Source organism: Crinia signifera, chromosome 1 (assembly GCF_055691185.1).
Source record: "Crinia signifera chromosome 1, ASM5569118v1, whole genome shotgun sequence".
In the NCBI taxonomy this organism is placed as follows: domain Eukaryota; kingdom Metazoa; phylum Chordata; class Amphibia; order Anura; family Myobatrachidae; genus Crinia; species Crinia signifera.
The window spans coordinates 225,198,651-225,218,693 of NC_139217.1; the positions used below are offsets into that span (position 1 = coordinate 225,198,651).

At 47.9% G+C, this 20,043-nt stretch overlaps 1 protein-coding gene across 1 annotated transcript in view; it reads left to right on the forward strand.

Moving 5' to 3' along the window:
* Window positions 1-20,043, forward strand: part of CHAF1A (chromatin assembly factor 1 subunit A) — a 248,464-nt gene that overhangs the window by 82,233 nt on the left and 146,188 nt on the right. Inside the window, exon 6 of the mRNA XM_083179341.1 lies at window positions 2,703-2,763. Within this exon, the coding sequence (XP_083035467.1) occupies window positions 2,703-2,763 (61 nt within the window). The remainder of the gene's footprint in view (window positions 1-2,702; window positions 2,764-20,043) is intronic.

Below are 20,043 nucleotides of genomic sequence, written 5' to 3' on the forward strand. Positions count from 1 at the left end.
GGCTGTCGCACTGTTTTAATGCTGAGCTGCTGCAGACCCGCTCTTGCTCTGAAGACAGCTGGGCATCCCTCCGCTTTGGCACCAAATTACCACAGACCCTGCTGTAGCAGGGACAGATGGTCTCTTCCCTCACTCTGCTTGGCGCCATTTTGGGAAACTCTGTATACATTGACTAAGTACTATTCGCCTGTCATTTTGCACTGTCTGCAGCCTTGGGGGAGGGAGCCCTTAATACAGTGGTTCCCAAACTTTTTGAATCACAGCACCCTAAAGTATCAGAATATTTTTCACGGCACCCCTAGGCCAAAAGTTGGTTACTGATTTCCGGAAAAATATTTAAAAAGTTGTGTTTTAAATGTTTTCCTTAGGTCCACTTATGTGGTGAGAAACATGGGGTGAAATTTAATAAGATGAGAGATTCAGAAAGAGAGATTTGGTAAAAAATCTTCAGTTTTTTTAAAGCGGCAATCATTTAAACTGCAAAATCAAACTGGTTTTGCAGTGTAAATGATTGCCGCTTTAAAAAACCTGGAGATTTCTTACCAAATCTCTCACTTTCTGAATCTCTCATCCTATTAAGTTTCACCCATTATTCACTTCTGTTTACCCACATATTCTTAATTGGAAGCCACAAGCACTAATTTTGCCTATTTCATTAGCCATAAATAACTTGAATTGATTCTGGAAAACCAACCTGAGGCACCCCTGCAAGTACTCCGAGGCACCCCAGGGAGCCTAGGCGCACAGTTTGGGAACCACTGCCTTAATACATTGAGTGCGTGCAGAGTTTGGGGGGGGTTTAGCACAGTGCGCTGCTATGTGAATAATGAGCTCTGAGTGATATTTGAGTATCCAAAATAACACTAGACAAGCTTAGTATGAAAAAATATTTTATATAATAAAAAGAAACATACAATTTTATCTTGTCTTGAAAAAGTTCCCAATCACTACGGGTACGAAACACGTTGACGTCACACTTGTGCTTCTGAGCGTCTCCAAGGCTTCTGCTAAGTCTCTCCTTCCTTCAGCCGGTCTCCATCTCTCACCGCCGACCACCACCCAGCCGTGCATACAGCCGCTAGACTGTAATCTGCTGCCTGTCAGTGACCGACTCCTACATGAACAGTGGCGGCTGCAGATCTAATCTTGCTCTGGCTGGGGCATCTGAACAGCGTCTGGATACTGCCAAATCTATCACACATTACAGGGTCGAGCTACAACAAAATAAGCTCCCCGTTGCTTGGATCATCTGTGGGTGAGAAACTATATTGCTACTATCAAACTACCCACTTGTTACTATTGTTGCTTTTCGAACTGCCAGCTTTACTACTAGCGCATGTTCTGCTTACATGCTAATTGGCATTATTAACTACCATCGACCTATTTGCCTAATTGTGGTCCATGATTATTAAACTGGGACTACGTCCGGACATTTTAGACAACTACTCCCCTCGTACTATTGGCTGTTACAATGGAGAGTTAAAATTGCTTCTTGGAGACGTAATCATTCAAGTATTTTGCTCTTGGCGTATATTGCTTAGAAAGGTGCTTTTAGTCTGATAATTCTGTGTTTTATAAAATTTTATGTTTCTTTTTATTATATAAAATATTTTTTCATACTAAGCGTGTCCAGTGTTATTTTGGTTACTCAAATATCACTCAGAGCTCGTTGTTCACCTATCAGCGCACTGTGCTAAAACCCCCCCAGTATTTTTCTATAGTATACTTAAATGAAGGGCATTAAACTATTTACCATAACCAATTTTTTTGAATACTGCCAGATGGTATAACTAAAGCTTATTGGTTTTCTGAGACTGCCTAAAATATTTAAGGCTTACTCCATATGAGGGCAAGCAGAGCATTTGTAAGTCTTAAATTAGTGTTTCAGGTTGTCAAATGAGAGATTCCATAAAGTAGAATATGAAGTTCCAAAATAGTTTGATGTTGAGCTTAGGCATTGGTCAACCTCTTGGTTGACAAATAATTATTTAATTGTGACAGACCAGACGTAAGATCAAATTTGGTGCCCAGAAAAACCTATAAATGATACAATGATATGGCTTTCCCATTTAAGGAAGATAAAAAGTGACCTATGTATTGTGTGTGTGGATATTTTCCATACTGTAGGTCTCATGGTGAAGTAGCCAAATATCAACTGGTCAATTTGCATGCATTGTGGACACCTTTATGCGGTTGTGGCTAACCATAGCACAAAAAGCATCCAAAGGCATTTGACCGCAGATGATATGCACGGTCCCATGCTTGGCTGGCATTGCATGTGTTATATCGAATGGAAAAGGACCGCATACACTATAGCATGCGATCTTGACACTCTGGAAGGCCCTGGGGGGGGGGGATCACGTGCAACTTCTCCGCTCGAAAAAGTTTCCCTAGTCTATGGGGGCCTTAAGTTACGCTGACTAGAAAAATAAACCTGTTAGACCACATAGCGTGGCATGATATTAAATTTTTTTCACTATCGTCCTATAGGATACTGGGATGGTCTCAAGACACTGGGTATTAGAGGGTATCCGCAGGAGACAGGCACATATATAACTTTGAACTTTGTTTGATGAAAATAAAACTTTAATCAGCGGTTTTGTATGTTTTCTAAATAGTATTTTTGGTCTTTTTACCAAACACTTAGCAAATGACCATATTTATATATATATATATATATATATATTTTTTTTTTGTCAAAGAGCTAGACAAGAAGAGAAGCGTAAAAAAGAAGAGGAAAAGCGACTCAAGGAAGAAGAAAAGGTACAGTGTTTATTACAATATTTTGTATATTTTGTGTATTTTGCGCAGCCACCGGGAGCTTTTTCCCCACGACTAGTCGACTAGCAGCTTCCCCAGGCAGTCAGCTTTTCCCATGCCTCTTCCCCAGGCAGTCAGCTTTTCCCATGCCTCTTCCCCCTGGAAGTGTCTCATTTTCATCAGCGATCGTCTCTGACTTGGCCTGATGCGCACTGTATTGAGTATCGGATATCATGCACAAGCCATTGGGCCTGATTTTCACTCAACTTGTTTTGGCCTGATCTGCCGGAATCGGGTGAAATAGGGCCCAAATCGCATAATGTATTTGAATGCCTTTACTGCCATGGTGGGGAACCTTTGACCCTGCTGTTGTTAATCTATACATCCCAGCATGCCCTGATCCAGTTTTGCTATTTAGTTATGCCAACACTGTTGCAGGCTAGTTATGCCAACACTGTTGCAGGCCATGCTGGGTTTTTAGTTCCCCATCCCTGGCTTAAGGTTTGTTTGTTTCTTTTTATGTGGTATCTGTAAGCCATAAGCCCCACGCAGCTTTTTTTTTTTTCAAAAAATCACTGAGACTTGATTCCCCCTTTTGTAATAGATAGCAGCATTTAATGTTTTTCTTCTTCTGTTGTACCCTTTTCACTTCGCCCATTATACACCGGTTTATGTGTGAAAAGTGTGACCTAGGTCAGAGTCAGGTTCATAATACCAGGTCCATCCCATGTTTGCCAAGCGAAAGCGGTATCAGGTGTCTCAATATACTTCCTGGCAAAAACGTTGATTGATGTTTGGATCATTTATGTATAGTTTGGTTTTCTTTCTTGGGTGTACATGCTACAGTATAGGCTAGTGAGGGATAGAGGCGTCCAGACTTAGGGCTATTTGGCACACTCCTGATTCTTCCAGGCGGAAAAAAGCCAGACAGTTAAAAGCCATTAATTGTAATTAATTATGACAGTTTATGGGTCCTTTCACCTGGGTCGGCCATAGTCTAGTTTCCGGGTAGCAGCTGGATCTATCCACTGAAAAGGATGGCTGCTGGGCCGTCCTAACATGTCAGTTAAGGGACCATTCACACAATTTTTTTGGCGTGCTGTTTTAGCTATCACTTGCCCTCAGTCTTACATTATTGGTAATCCCCACCCCCATTTTCATAAAGCACGAGTTACTGAGCTGGTGCATGTGAAATGCACCACGGGCAGTCAAAAAGCCAGACAAAGTTTGTCTGGCCCTTTTCCATCCGGGAGACACCGGAGCATGTAAAAAAGCCCTTAGGGCAGCAATTCTCATTTCTCCTTCATCCACTAGGTGTCACTGGAGTTACACTGGGGAATAGAAGGCGACCACAGGGAGCATGGGCTCTTTAAATAAAAAGATTAGAGTGGCTAACTCCTCCCCTTCTACTTCCCCTCCAGGTCAGTATTAGTTTGTGCCCGAAAGGGAGCGTACACACACTAGTGTGCTCTCAGAGCACATAAGATTTTTAAACAGCAATGGGTTTTTTCCACTGCGCAGAGGACAGGCAGATAGTGATACACTATCTGCTTGGTACGTGGGAGCCTGTCGTAGGGAGCCGGCCGCTTCCATAGTAACGCGCCCGGATCCCTGGCTGCGGAGACCACCGTCTCGGGAGGCAACGGGCGCTGCCCACCAAAGCACGCCGCAGTCCTCCCCCAGCCTCACCGCCGACGGCAGGCGAGTTTGTAAGTATTCCCTGCCACCACTGCTAGCGGCGGTGGTCAGGGTTTATTAGAAAAATGGCGGCAGCAGAGGGTTTTCAAACCTGGCGCCGGAGAAGGCTTCAAGTGCATCGCTGATCCTGGTGACCGTCCTGCTATAAGCTCTCCCGGCACTGTGAGTTACAGTTGGGGGTTGAGCGCTTAGAGAGAGATAGTTGGGCTGTGTTAAAAACTAGGGCTATAGCGCTCCCTGGTTACATACCATAGCGCTGTTCAAACCCTGTGGCAGCTCCTTTCCTTCACTATCTCTCCTATCCAGTCCTTCTACCTTGACTAATCTATACCTACTCTCCCTTGGGTGTGTGGTAGTGTGTGGATTTTCTGTGACCTATATATACAATGGCAGGGGGAAGCTCCAAGAGAATTGCCTGTAAGACTTGCAATGCTAAGTTTACCCCTTCAGCCCCTGGGGATCGTAACTGTGAAAAATGCACTGTTAATCCCTCTGTCACAAACCCCAGTGGACCCACCTTTCTGGGCCTCACAACTAACTGAGGTTATGTCCCGTTTATCCTCTGAGTTAACACAGTCTCAGAGAGATAGAGACCTCTAGGAACCAGCAGAGTGACTTAGCCTCTGCAGTTCAGAGCCTCACTAGAGCCCTAGCTCCAGGGCAGGCTGAACCTCGCCCTTCCTCAAGGCAGCCCCCACCTTTGCAGAGGAGAAGGGCTTCTCCATTACACCACTCCCCTGACTCTGACGATATGCCAGACCTAGAGGAGGGAGAATTTCTGCCCCCTGGGGACGACATGCAGGATGCACAGGATGTGTTAGTATATGACACACAAGACCCTGCTCAACCCTCTCAGGGTATTGAGGACCTAATTCAAATGGTCAAAGTGACCTGTAATGTGACAGAGGGAGTTGACACCCCTTCCCGTCCTTCCCTTTTTGGGGAAAAAGCAAAAGATGTCCTCTAATTTCCCAGTAGCTGAGGAATTGGATGAGCATGTTACCGAGGCCTGGAAAAACCGACAAACTGTTCCAAGCCCCTAAAAGGTTCTTTCAGAACTATCCACTGCTGCCGTAAAAAAGTGGAAATTCCACCGGGAGTGGATTCACCTGTTTCCCAACTGTCCAAAAAGACTGTCCTTCCAGTCCCTGGGGCTACCACCCTCAAGGACGTCTGACCGTAGGTTGGAGATGACCTTGAAAAGCATCTTTTCAGCTGCTGGCGTGTTACAGTGTCCGGCGCAGATTGGTTGTTGGGTGAACAAAGCAATAGGCGTATGGGTGTCACAAATCTCGGCTGAGGTGAGTGACGGATCAGACCCAGCTACTATTATGCAGTTGTCTGAACAAATCCAGGATGCTTCAGCTTTCCTAATAGAGGCATCCTCAGATATATGTGTGTTGGCGGCTAGAATTTCTGCCTTATCCATTTCAGCCCGCAGAGGCCTCTGGCTGCGACAGTGGCAGGCTGATGCAGAATCAAAAAGGGCGGTGGAATCCATGGCCTTTAACAGCGAGCTCTTCTTCGGTCCAGAACTGGACAGATGGATATCCCAGGCCACAGGCGGGAAGTCACACTTTCTTCCGTCGGCAGCTCCACCCCCGTCTCGCAGAACCGCCCACATGCCTTCCTTTTGTCCCTCCAGTAGGTTCAGAGGTAGATCCAGGGGAGGTGCCCCTTCACAGAGAGGAACCAGAGGTCGTGGAAGAGGCGCTACCGCTCTGGACCCCAAAGCCACCAAGCCTACGGCATGACAGTCCACCATCCCACTTAGGGGATCCCAGAGTGGGAGCTTGTTTACGGAACTTCGGCTCCGTGTGGCTCCAGTCATGTCAGGACGCCTGGGTAAGAGAGCTTGTGACCCTATCCGGATGGCTCGGTATGCTCTATTCTCAACCTGAGTGATCTGAACCCGAATTTGCACGTGGCCAGATTCAAGATGGAGTCCCTACAGTCCGTGATCCAGGGTTTGGAAGAATGAGAGTTCTTGCTATCCATAGATCTCAAGGACGCCTACTTGCACATTCCCATTTGGGCCCCGCACCAAGCATATCTGCGGTTCACGGTGCAGGAGCGGCATTGGCAGTTTCAGGCCCTTCCGTTCGGCCTCTCGTCCGCACCTCGGGTCTTTACCAAGGTGATGGCGGTCATGATGGAGGTTCTCCGCATGCAGGGGGTTACTATCATCCCCTATTTGGACGACCTTCTGCTGAAGAGTCGTTCACGGGATACCCTGCTGGAGCACATTCTTCTCACACAGAAGATCCTCACATCACACGGGTGGATCCTCTACTTCGCCAAGTCGCAGCTTCACCCCACTCAGCATCTCTTGTTTCTAGGGATGATCCTGGACACCAGTCAGATGCAGGTGTTCCTACCAGCGGACAAGATTCAGTCCTTACAGGCCTTGGTCAGACTTGTCCTACGCCGGAGACAGGTGTCTGTGCACCAGACAGCTGGGGAGGATGGTATCCACCTTCGAGGCGATACAATACGCCAGGTTTCATTCTCGCCCCTTCCAGCTGTCGCGCCTCCATCAATGGTCGGGCTCTCACCTGCATCTGCAGCAGAGGGTGACCCTGTCCCCACGGGCTCGTCTGTCCCTGCTCTGGTGGCTGAACACCGCCAACCTACAACAGGGAAGGAGGATTGCGATTTGGGATTGGACCCTAATCACCACGGACGCCAGCCTCCGAGGTTGGGGTGCGGTCACCCTGGACCGTCAGTATCGGGTTGTGGACACAACAGGAGAGTCTGCTTTCCATCAACGTTCTGGAAGTACGAGCTGTCTATTATGCTCTTCTCCAGGGCAAAGCCGTTCGCGTCCAGTCCGACAACGCCATGATGGTTGCGTACATCAACAAGCAGGGAGGCGACCGCAGTTGCGCAGCCATGAAGGTCAGCAAGATCCTGGTGTGGGTGCAGGCCCATGCCCTGGCCCTTTCAGCCGTGTTCATCCCCGGAGTGGAGAACTGGGAGGCCGACTTTCTCAGTCGGCGGGACGTACGTCAAGGAGAGTGGTGCTTGCTCCCCCAAGTCTTTCAGAAGCTGATACATCGCTGGGGCTGTCCCCAAGTGGACCTGATGGCGTCCCACCACAACTTCCAGCTTCCCCAGTTTTTCGCAAGAACACAAGATCCTCAAGCAGAAGGGGTCGACGCGCTGGTGGCTCCTTGGCCCTTCCAGTATGTGTACCTCTTTCCACCATACCCCGGGTACTTCAACGGATCCGGAGAGAGGGGGTCACTGCTCTGTTGGTGGCACCAGACTGGCCTCGTCGGTCTTGGTATACCAGTCTGACAGTTCTGCTGATAGACGAGCCGTGGCCCCTGCCTCATCAAGACTACCTTCTCAGCCAGGGACCCTTCATCTACCCAGATTTAGGTCGTCTTCATTTGACGGCTTGGCTGCTGAGAGGTCCATCCTGAGGAGGGCCGGTATACCTCGTGCGGTTATACCCACCATGCTTCGTGCCAGGAAAGAGGTCACCTCAGCGCACTACCACAGGATATGGCGCTCTTATGTGGCTTGGTCCGAGAGCGTGGGGTTTCCACATGCCTGTTCAAGAAGGCGAGACTCCTCCTTTTTCTGCAGGAAGGTTTGTCTGCAGGGCTGAGGCTGAATACCTTGAAGGTTCAGGTCTCAGCTCTCAGCTCTCTCCATCTTTTTTCAGAAGTTAGCTTTTCTTCCAGAGGTACAAACCTTTTTTCAGGGGGTGCTTCGTTTGCAGCCACCCATTCGTCCTCCAACGGCTACCTGGGACCTGGACTTGGTGCTGGAGTACCTTCAGTCCTTGGTTTTTGAGCCCTTGGAGGAGGTGGACTTTCGCTACCTCACGTGGAAGGTCGTACTTTTGCTGGCTCTGGCAGATGCCAGATGTGTATCGGAACTGGGGGCTCTTTCTTGTCGCTCCCCGTTTCTTCAATTCATTCTGACAGAGCGGAGCTCCGTACCAGCCTGGCCTTCCTTCCAAAGGTGGTATCGGCCTTTCATTTGAACCAGCCCATTGTGGTTCCTGCCTTCCCAGAGGACTCACCGGAGGCGAGATCCTTGGATGTGGTTAGGGCTCTAAGGATTTATGTAGCCCGCACAGCCTCTATCAGGAAGTCTGAAATGCTGTTTGTGACCTACGACCCTGTGCGTCGTGGATGGCCAGCCTCAAAACAGACGCTGTCCAGGTGGATTCGGTTGACCATACTTCAGGCCTATGTCACCTCTTCACAGACTCCTCCTGGTTGCATTACAGCGCATTCAACCAGGTCGGTGGGGTCCTCTTGGGCGGCTGCCCGAGGGGTTTCTCTACAGCAGCTCTGCCGAGCGGCTACCTGTTCTGGCTGCAGAACCTTTGTTAGGTTCTACAGGTTTGATACCTTTGCGGCTCCTGCTTCAGTGTTTGGCCGCAGGGTATTAAGGGGCTCTCAGCACTCACCCACCCGGGATTGAGGGCTCTGGGACGTCCCCAGTGTAACTCCAGTGACACCTAGTGGATGAAGGAGAAAGAGGGATTTTCTACTTACCGTAAATCCTTTTCTCCGAGTCCACAGGTGTCACTGGACACCCACCACAGCGCTGTTCTCCTTTAAGTTGCCTTTGGGCTTATATCCTACAAGGACCATTACCTTGGAGTTTCCCTGCTAGGGTTACGTTATGTTAGTATGTTACATTGTCCGTTGACTATGTATGTTTGAATTTTCATTGTTTTCTCACTGTCTTTATTCTTTACTTCTTTTATTGAATGATGTATGTGGTATTAACCTCCTCTTCGGAAGTGTGTTTCATCTTCCTGCTCCCTTCCGGGCACAACCTTTCTGACTGACCTGGAGGGGAAGTAGAAGGGGAGGAGTTAGCCACTCTAATCTTTTTATTTAAAGTGCCCATGCTCCCTGTGGTCGCCTTTTATTCCCCAGTGTAACTCCAGTGACACCTGTGGACTCGGAGAAAAGGATTTACGGTAAGTACAAAATCCCTCTTTTTGAATCACTGCACCCTACAGCATCAAAATGTTTTCAAGGCATCCCTAGTCTAAATGTTTCTTAAGGAAAAATTGTTAAATAAATATTAACTTGAAGTACATTGTCTACAACAACATTAGGGAAATGGAAAAGTGGCGCAGTGAGATACTTGGTGTTCTTTTAGTGTTACAGGTTCCTCCTTGAATTTGACTGGAGTTATTCTTGGGAGGAACCTGTAACACTAAAAGAACACCAAGTATCTCACTGCGCCACTTTTCCATTTCCCTAATGTTGTTGTAGTGTATGGTTTGTGAAGTTAGGGTGTAACTTCTGGGGATTGTGAATCGAGGCAGCATTGCGCCACGTATTATCTGTCACTTGTCTTGTAAATTGAAGTACATTGTGTTTTTAAATATGGTGAGGGACAGGATTTGCTTCTGTTTGTCCACATATGTTATGATTGGCCGCTATCAGTACTGGTTTTGCCTGTTTCATTGCCCATAAATAATATGAATTGATCTGGTCCACCAACCCAAGGAACCCCTGCAAGTGTCCTGGGGCAACCCAGGGTGCCTAGGCACGAACAACTTAAGGCTATATGTACTAAGCTTCAAAAAGTGATAAAGTGGTGAGTGATAAACTACCAGCCAATCCACTCCTAACTTACTTGCTACAGGCTGTGTTAAAATGTCAGGAGCTGGTTGGCTGGTAGTTTATCACTCTCCCACGTTATTACTTCTGAAGCTTCTTAATCTGGCCTGCTATGAGCGAACATCTATCTAGCACTGTGCAAAGGATTTAGGCAGGTTAAGGAAAAAAAATGTTGTAAAATAAGAATTATTTAAAAGTGCAAACTGAATGAGAAAAAAGGGATATCTAAATCAAATTCATAATTAGTGAGAAGATGTTTGCCTTCAAAACAGCATCAATTATTTTAGGTACATTTGTAGAGTGTCTTTGAAGGAACTTAGCATTTTGGAGAACTAACCACAGATCTGTAGAGGTACGCTTGTTCAAATCCTTCTATCTCCATGTAATTCCAGTCAAATTAGTTGGTGTTTAGAATCAGGGCTCTGTAGGGACACTTTGTTTTTCTCTTTACGCTGAATAAAGTTCATGATGACATTGGTTGCATGTTTGAGGTCATTGCCCTGCTGCAGAAATTGCTTTCTAGGTGGTATTGCATGATGGATAAGTACCTGCCTGTGTTTGTCAGCATTGAGGATACCATTAATCCTGACAAATCCCCCAACTCCAATTGCTGAAATGCAGCCCCAAGCTTTCAAGGAACCTATATAATGCCTTACTGTTGCCTATAGACACCTATGTGTTGTACATTTCTCCAGCTTTTTGGCAAATAAAATGCCTTCTTTTACAGTAAATTTTTTTTAAGTTTTGGCTCCTTAGTCCAGAGAACATGCCGTAATTATTCTGTACCACAGTTCCTCGGTTTTCATGCAGAGTTGAATTGCTTTGCATTGTTTCCACCTCAAAGGTATGGCTTTTTGGAGGCAATTCTTAAATTAAGATCACTTCTGGCCAGACTTCTCTGACCAGTAGGTGGTGTACCTGGGTTCTGAGCTGATGGCACTGCTGCAAATATTGCAATTTTGAATGGAAGCGAGCATGATAGATTTCATCTGATGCGCTAGTTTCCTTGGCAGACCACTACGTTTGCGTTCCTCAATGTAATAGCACTGTACATATCACCACAAGCAACATCTCATGCTCGAGAGGGGGAGTTCCCCATCATGTTTGAAGACTGTGTAGTGCTGCGTAAAGAGGTTTGCAGAACTGGATGGGATTTGGGGTAGTGTGCTTAGAGAAGGTGCAGTTCAGCTAGAAGGGATATTATTGTTTCTCAATCATCCATATGGGATACTGGAGTCTCCATACGATGGGAATAGAGTCCTCCACAGGAGACAGGCACATATAACTTTCATCAGAATGGGTGTACTGGCTGCTCCTATGTCCCCAACCATAAGCCAGTTTAGAAAAATGTACCCTCAGGAGAGGGTTCACTCTTCTGGAGCTCCAGAGGTTTTTTTTACTGAGTTTAGTGTATTTTTATTATTTTGGGGGTGGCTGTTGGGGACTAAACTGCATTCCTGCTTTATGGGAAGCCAGGGGCAGGTTCAGTCGCCTGAGAGAGTGATTGTAACCGCGGACATTGCGCTGCAGCGAGCACACACAGGCATTAGTCTCTCGCGTGTTCGCTCTCTCGCGTGTGCTCTCACTTGATAACCAGCTCCTTAATCTGGGAGCTCAGGTTAAAGGCCTGCTGGTCCCCTCTGTGTCTCAATCCTTATCCCACATGCTTGTTAAGCATTGGTGTACACATTTACAAGTTGTAGTTAACTTCACATAGTTATTCTTTACATGCTCACATTGTCCTTAACTTATTGTGTGACTTTTTTTTTTGAGTGGGGGTGGTTACAGTCTCCATAATAGTGAAAAAGATAACCTGTATGATTTGCAATGCAAAATGCACCCCTGCATCTACCTCTAGGTCACTTGTGAGCAATGCATTTCACCACAGCTCAGTTGTGTGTCTCCACAACTCTGTGGGATGTCACAGGGGAAAGTCTTAAGAGCCTGCATGTGCTAGCAGTGTAAAATCTATGCTGGAGAATGTGTCCTCACAGCTTGCTGCTAAGACTCAGCAGGCTCAGCAGGATTTATCCATCCTGTCTGCCAGAGTGGATATCCTCACTCCTATACCAGGGCAATCGCACAAATTTGATATTGCCACCATTACCCCTGACTCTGAGGTTTTAAATAAAGGAGATGAGGTGGAGGAGCAATTACAAGGGTATCGGTCTCTGCTTCAGGGGTCAGAGCCCTTAATCATGGTGATTAGAGAGGTGTTAAATGTTCCTCTGGCTGACCCTGTGGAACGGGACCTGTTTTTTGTTTCACAAAAGAGGAAAAACATAGTCTTTCCTGAACAAGCTCATTTTGGAGGATACATTCAAGGCTGCTTGTTAAAATTCTGAAAAGTGTTTTCATTTGTAAAAACTTGTTATGTCGACATTTCCCTTTGATCCCTCATGGAGAAAGGTGTTGAAGCAGCCTCCTGTGGTAGATGCCCTCGGTCCCCCGTCTATCCCAAGAAGGTGGTGCTCCCAGTTCCTGGGGCTTCCAAACTTAAGGATGGGGCAGATAAGAAACGTGCAAACACTCTTAATTCCATGTATACTGCCAGTGAGTTCTTACAACACCCTGTCCTAGCCAGTTGAGTGATGGCTAAGTCCATTTACACTTGGGCATCCCAGGTACAGGAAGGTTTGTTGGGAGACATGCCCGTGGCACAGGTTGCAGAAAAACTGTGCCACATAAGACACGGCTAGGGCAGCAGGGCTCTGTGGTTGCGTCAGTGGGTCGTTTTATGCTGACTTTAAACACAAGGGAGATACTTTTTGGGAGCGTGTAAGATAAGTTGATTTCAAAAGCTACGGCTGGAAAATCTACATTTCTCTGGACTGTGTCCACACAGGTCAGACGTCCCTTTTCAGGGCCGAGCCAACAGTCCTTTCGGGCCACCGATTCCGTCTTAAGGCCAGAGGTGCCTCCAATATAAACAGGCACATGGGTTAAGTTCAGAAAGGCTTCAGCACCTCAATAACGTATCTCCAGTGCAGCTTTGTCAAAACACTCTGCATGACTATTTTCACCCACCACGAGAGTCGCTCATGGTGGGAGCTTGGCTGTCGCACTTCAGTCACGTGTGGGATGCACCCTACCTAGATTCATGGGTCAGGGATTTTATTTCACATGGCTACACGCTGGAATTTGACAGACCCCCCCCCCTCCCAGAGATATTTCCGGTCAGGACTACCAGCAGCTGTGGGCAACCAGGTGATCTTCATGCAGGCAATTCAAAAGCTGGTTCTGTCTAAGGTAATTATACCCATCTCAGTACTAGAACAAGGTCGGGGATATTACTCCAACCTGTTTTTGGTACAGATGCTGGACGGCTCGGTGTGTCCGATTTCTCAATCTGAAATCCTTGAACCCCTACCTGCATGTGTTCAAATTCAGGTTGGAGTCATTGCGGGTGTTAATTGCAAGCTTGGGGGCAGGAGAGTTCCTTGCTTCCCTGGATGTGAAGGATGCTTCCTTCACATTCTGGTTTGGCCCCTGCACCAAGCATACCTAAGTTTTGCCCTAAAGGACGAGCATTTTCAGTTCCAGGCCCTACCTTTCGGCCTGTCTACAGCATTTTCACGAAGGTAATGGTGGAAATTATTTTCCTACACAGGACACATGGGATAAACATCCCATACCTGGGGGGGCGTGGCTTGGCAGAGCATGTGAGTAGCAGCTAACTCCGTGAGCTCCTCACTATCCTTATAAAATATCCTGATTCCTGTGTTTTTGCCCGCACCTGAGTTGCCCCAGTCTGTGCCCCTGCCCACCCTCCACCTGTAGCAACGCTTGGCTGCACCCACGACTGCAGCCTTCGACATCCTCCTCGAGCGTGGCCTTGGACGCGGGGTACCTGTCGGGATCCGCCATCTTGGAGGCCGGAGCTGCGGTACGCTGCGGCGGGAGAGATTCCCCCTGCATCGGGCGGGCGGCTGTGCTCGCGCTGCTTCTATCCGGAGGATTCCCCAGCCTGCCTCCCGGGTGAGTCCCGTCGCATTGCAGTGACGCGGCTCCCTGCTCACGTCCCCCCGCTCGACCTGTGCTGACTGGAGCGGCTGGCTGGACGCGGGGAGCGCGCGCCTCCCACACCTACATCCCTCGGGAGGCTGCGGCATCCCCCCCCTCAACAACAAGCGGCAGAACCCTGAGATGGACCTCCGGAGCCTCTGAAGCGGGGCTGGCTGGCTACATTAAGGTGAGAGCAGTGAGATCTGCTCCCCTCTCCCTTCTCCCTGCCTCCCACCCTGGACACTGGCTTGCCTCATGCATTGAGGTACTATATATTGCTGCAGCGTGCCCTGTCCTCTGACCTGTGGGGGCACAAATATAAGCGTCAGCCCATATAATACAAATCCTGTGAGTCTGTTATCCTCTCCTTGACAGGCTCTATTGCTGCCACAATACACTGTCCTGGCTGCATACAATCACTCTCCCCTGGACTGAAATTGTGTTGGCTGCATGCTCCCCTCTGAAACTCCATACAGCTACCTATCACTCTGCCCTGTGGGGACACAAATATACTTTGTAACCTTGATACATTAAGGTCTGAGAGCGTGTTGCTCTCCCCTGAACTGACTTTGGCTTGACTACATATTGCCATCCTCCCCTGGACTGACACTGTCCCGGCTGTATACTGCCGCCCTCCTCTGGTCTGATACTGACTTAGCTGCCTGCTGCCTTTTTGAAACTACATACAGTTGTCTTCCACTGTCCTACCAATTGCCAGGTCCCAACAATAGTGACGGGAATTGCCCTGCAGGATGGGGAAGACTGGTGCTGCAGCGGCCGCTGCCAAACTTGAGAGATATGCCCGTGGCCCCCCACCCTCATCCTCCTCACAGCCCCCCCTGCCCTCTAACCCTTCCCCCCCCTCTCAAACAGAGGAAGAGCCACCACATGCTGAGAACTCTAGCCAATCTACACAACAGATTCTTCTGGCAATAGCATCATCTGAACAGAGAGTCACTGACGAGATTGGTCAGGTGAGATCAGATATCTCCCTCCTTCGTCACGATATGCAAAAAATAAGAGAGAGGGTGGGTGAGGCGGAACATCGTATATCCGACCTCGAAGACGCCACACACCCCCTTAAATCTGCAGTTGCCGACCTCACTACGCAGATGTCGGCTGTCAAGTCCGAATTATCAGATATGGAGGGGCGCCTGCGCCGAAACAATGTTCGCTTTGTGGGCCTTCCCGAGAGGGCAGAAGGATCCTCCCCTGAGAAATTTCTTGAGAGGTGGCTTCTAGAAATTCTTCCAAGAGATGACTTCAGCCAACACTTTGCGGTGGAAAGAGCCCATCGTCTCCCAGCCAGGGCCCCTCCCCCAGGTGCACCACCACGCACGTTCATCGCTCGTTTCCTGCACTACAGAGACAGAGATACGGTCCTACGTCTGGCCCGTACGCAGGGCCCTTTGAAATTTGACAACCAAGTTGTGGCTGCATATCCGGACTTTGCAGCAGAAATTCAAAAATCACGCGCTCAATTCCTACAGGTCAAGAGAAAACTCCGTGATCGCCAGATCCAGTATTCGATGCTCTTCCTGGCACGTTTGCGAGTGGTGCTTGATGGCAACTCCCACTTTTTCAATAACCCCCAGGAAGCTGAACATTGGCTTGACCGCAGACCGCAATAATTGTATTGAAGTTACCTTTAGTTTCGCAGAGGCACTACTGTTTCCTCAAAGTGCCGCCGCAGCCTAATGCCTCTTCTTTTGGACCTACCCATACTACATAGTGGTATCTCAGGTTGCGTTATTTTCTTTATTCTTTAAGCTTACACAGGATATATGTTCCCAAATGGAGCTTATGCTCGGAAATAGTTATTTTATAGGTGACCACTGGTCTCTATACCCTTGGGTTCTTTCAGTTAACTTACAGTTGGGTAACGTTTAACTAGTTTTTGGGGATCCAAAGTATATCTAATGTTCGATAGGTATGCCGGGTGGGATGGGGTGTTTGGGGAGTTTTTTTTTTCCTTTCTTTCTTTTTCTATGTTTATATGTATGCGTAAAAAGGTACTTGATGTCTTGCCGAATAGATCCACTCTCTTTAGTGCAGGTGTTCATGACCACGGGCTGAGGATATGGTTCCTTCTTATCATTGAACTTGTGTCACGTTTTGAAATTAACACTGCTGGGTTTAAAATGTCTTTACATGCCTCTTTCCCTGATGCTCTACTCCTTGTGAGTCCCCCTTCCTCCCTTACATTTTACTATGCTTTTCTATACTCCTATCCCCTTCCTGATCTCTCTTGCTTATGGCTCAGGCCCGTAATGTAGCGGGGCTCCGCATACTCGGCTGGAATGTACGGGGGCTCAATGATCGCATTAAGCGCTCCTTGGTCCTTTCGGAGATTAAAAAGCATGGCGCAGAAGTGACTTGTCTATCTGAGACCCACCTCACTGGCACCAAGACCATGGCACTTAAAAAACCCTGGGTGGGCCACATGTTCCATTCTACCTTCTCTAACAATGCTAGGGGTGTTTCAATCTTGGTGAAAAAAAACATTAATTTCCATCTTACTCATCACCAAATAGACCAGTATGGGAGATATGTATTTTTAAGGGCAAACATCAACCATGCCATTGTGAACCTACTTGCTATTTATATACCCCCTCCCTATAGTAACGAGGTGCTCAGGAAGGCTGTAGCTTTCCTCTCCTTGTTCCCGTCAGCTCCAATTGTCTGCATAGGGGATTTTAATAACGTTCTAGATAAAAGTTTGGACAGATGGGCGGACGCGGACTGCCCTGTTCCTCCTCCTGCACCCTCCCCCACACCGTTTGCCAAGCTGATTCACGAACTTAACTTGATCGATGCTTGGAGACATAGACACCCCCGACAGAAACAATTCTCCTGCTACTCCTCTGGTTATCAGGCGTTTTCCAGAATCGATCTTGTACTAATCTCCCCTGAGCTTATACCTAAAGTCACAGCTGTGGAATATTTGCGGAGGGGGATATCGGATCACTCCCCTATAGTAATCACTCTTGATCTGATGCCCTCCAAGGGAGCCAGCACTTGGAAACTCAATCCATTCTGGCTCACCTTGCTGTCAAATGAAGAGGAGATGATTAGGGAGTGGAAATGGTTTGGGGAGGACAATAGTTCTTGTACGAATCCTGCTATACGTCATGAGACGTTTAAGACTGTACTCAGGGGTTCTTTTATAAAAAGAGTTGCTGCGATCAAAAAAACCAGCAGGGGGGAGGAGTTAGACTTGGAGGAGAAATGTTCCCGCAGTGAGACCATATACTTGGGGTCTGGACTGCTGGAAGATAAGATTAGATGGGATGAGGCCCGTAAGGCTTGGATGGATTATTTGCTTGATAAGTCAAAACGCAGACTCCTTTTCTCAGCACATGCCCGATACTCCCAATCAGATGCGGGAGGCAGCTATCTGGCGTATCTCGCCCGAGATGAAAGATCGATGACCTCTATTCAAAAGATACGTGACCCTCAGGGTGTGGAATACTATACCACCCCCGAAATAGCTCAAACTTTTCTGAACTTTTACTCGTTGCTGTATTCGTCTCGGGCGACATATACCTCGCACCAATTGGCGCAATACCTCTCGCAGATTAATATACCTACCCTATCCCCGCACTCTGTGGGCCTTTTGGAGGCGGACGTCACGACGTCTGAGATTGAGGCAGCCATTGCCTCCTTCCCAAACAAGAAGGCCCCTGGAAGCGATGGCATACCGATAGAGGTTTATAAAAAATACAAGGATTACTTTATACCCTATCTCCTCCAACTTTATAACGACCTAAAAGAGGCAGGTGGCCTCTCTCCATCCATGTCAGAGGCGGTTATCGTGGTGATTCTAAAACCAGGCAAGGATCCTTCCCTCCCAGACTCGTACCGCCCTATTTCTCTCCTCTCGACAGACGTAAAAATATTAGCAAAAATATTAGCAGTTCGGCTCAACGCTGTGATTACTTCAGTAATTCATGAAGATCAATCTGGTTTTATGCCGGGGCGCTCTACCACTCGCAACCTCAGGCGGCTCTATTGCCACTTACAGGGGGGCACGGGATGTGGGGCGGGAGCAGTGGTGGTGTCCCTCGATGCGGCCAAGGCCTTTGACTCCGTGGAGTGGGACTACCTATGGGAGGTCTTGCGGTGCTTTGCCTTGGGCCCCAACTTTATTAACTGGGTACGTCTGCTCTATTCTTCCCCGAAGGCTCGTATATCAGTTAATGGATATGTGACCTCGGCATTCAAGCTAGGTAGAGGAACTAGGCAGGGGTGCCCTTTGTCTCCCACCCTCTTCGCCCTGGCCATAGAGCCCCTTGCTATAATGCTCCGTACCTCCCCAATTATACGAGGAATTCCCCTGGGAGGACGGGAGGATGTGGTTGCGCTATATGCGGACGACACTCTCCTCTTCCTAAATGATGCTCAAGCCTCGCTTCGGGCGATGCTGGAAATTGTTGAAACATTTGGTTCTTTCTCAGGCCTTTTGATAAACTGGGGGAAATCTAGTATCCTACCTATCTCGGGTATTATCCCGAGTGAACTAATCTCCTCATCACCCCTTCAATGGGTTCTTAAATTTAAATATCTTGGTGTCTGGATTACCCCTAAGGTATCTGAGTTTGTGTCCCTCAATATTGATTCGGTCACTACTGAGCTCAAGGGGCGTATACACCAGTGGAAGAAGCCCCCTCTCATAGTTATGGGCCGAATCAATCTTGTTAAAATGACAGTCCTTCCTAAGTATTTATATTTACTCCAACACTCCCCAGTATATATACCTAAACGTATTTTTATGGCTATCAACAGCTTGATTTCATCTTTTATCTGGGGGAACAAGCCGCCCAGGGTGGCAATTAAAACACTATCCAAATCCAGAACAGACGGTGGTCTGGGCCTACCGGACTTCCGTACCTACTATATAGCGGCACAATTGATGCATATATCTGACTGGATCTTGGGCCGGTCTGGGTCTACCTTTGAGTGCTTGTATGCCGAGTGTGTGGGGTCCCGCCTTTCTCCTATTCAGTTTCTTTTCTCCTTCCCATTCACTCCTACTGTTACCCCTCTCTTTAGGCAGGCGCTGTTGGTCTGGCGGCAAGCCCATAAACTATGTAACTGGACCGGTGTTGATGGAGACACCCCTCTTTGGTATAATAGGTCCTTCCCCGAGTTTAGGCAACTCTCTTATGATGGCTACTGGATTGGAGCGGGCCTCACGTCTATCTCCCAGCTCTTTTTGGAGGGCTCCATCAAAACATTCCGGCAGCTGTCCGAGGAACTGCAACTGTCAAATAGGGTATTTTTCCGTTACCTACAGCTCAGACACGCAGCTCAGGCTCAATTTCCTGGTCTTCCCCCCTCCGCCTCTAACTCCCCGATTAAAACTCTTCTTAAAAATGTAAACACAAAAGGCCAAATTTCGACCATATATAGTAATCTTAATAGCCAGATAGATGCACTTAGCCTTGACTCCCTTAAGGCCAAATGGGAGCTTGATATTGGGACCCTGGACGGAGAGCAATGGTTGCAGATCCTGGGCTCAGTTAAATACACAACCCCATGCTTAAAATATCAACAAATATCATTTTATGTGCTACATAGAGTATACCGCACCCCTGTGTCAATGTATAAAGCGGGTCTTAGATCCGATGACAGGTGCCCTAGATGTGCTGCACCTGGCGCCGACTTCTGGCATTTGCTTTGCTCCTGCCCGCAGATATATGCCTTCTGGGAGGCGGTGTGGATAGATATCACTCTTACCGAGCCCTCCGTTCCCCCCATTGACCCCAGGCATTGCATATTTGCTCTTGGTTTTGAAGAATCCCTTTCACCCCCAATATACAAATACGTCTTGTGTCTAACCGCTCTCGCCAAAGTCCTTATAGCTAGGAAATGGTTTGATGTCTCATATCCTAATATCTACAACTGGAGAGCTCTCGTCAATGAGGTTTCAGGACATGAGCGTTTTACCTATAGATCCAGGGGCTCGCTTGCTCCT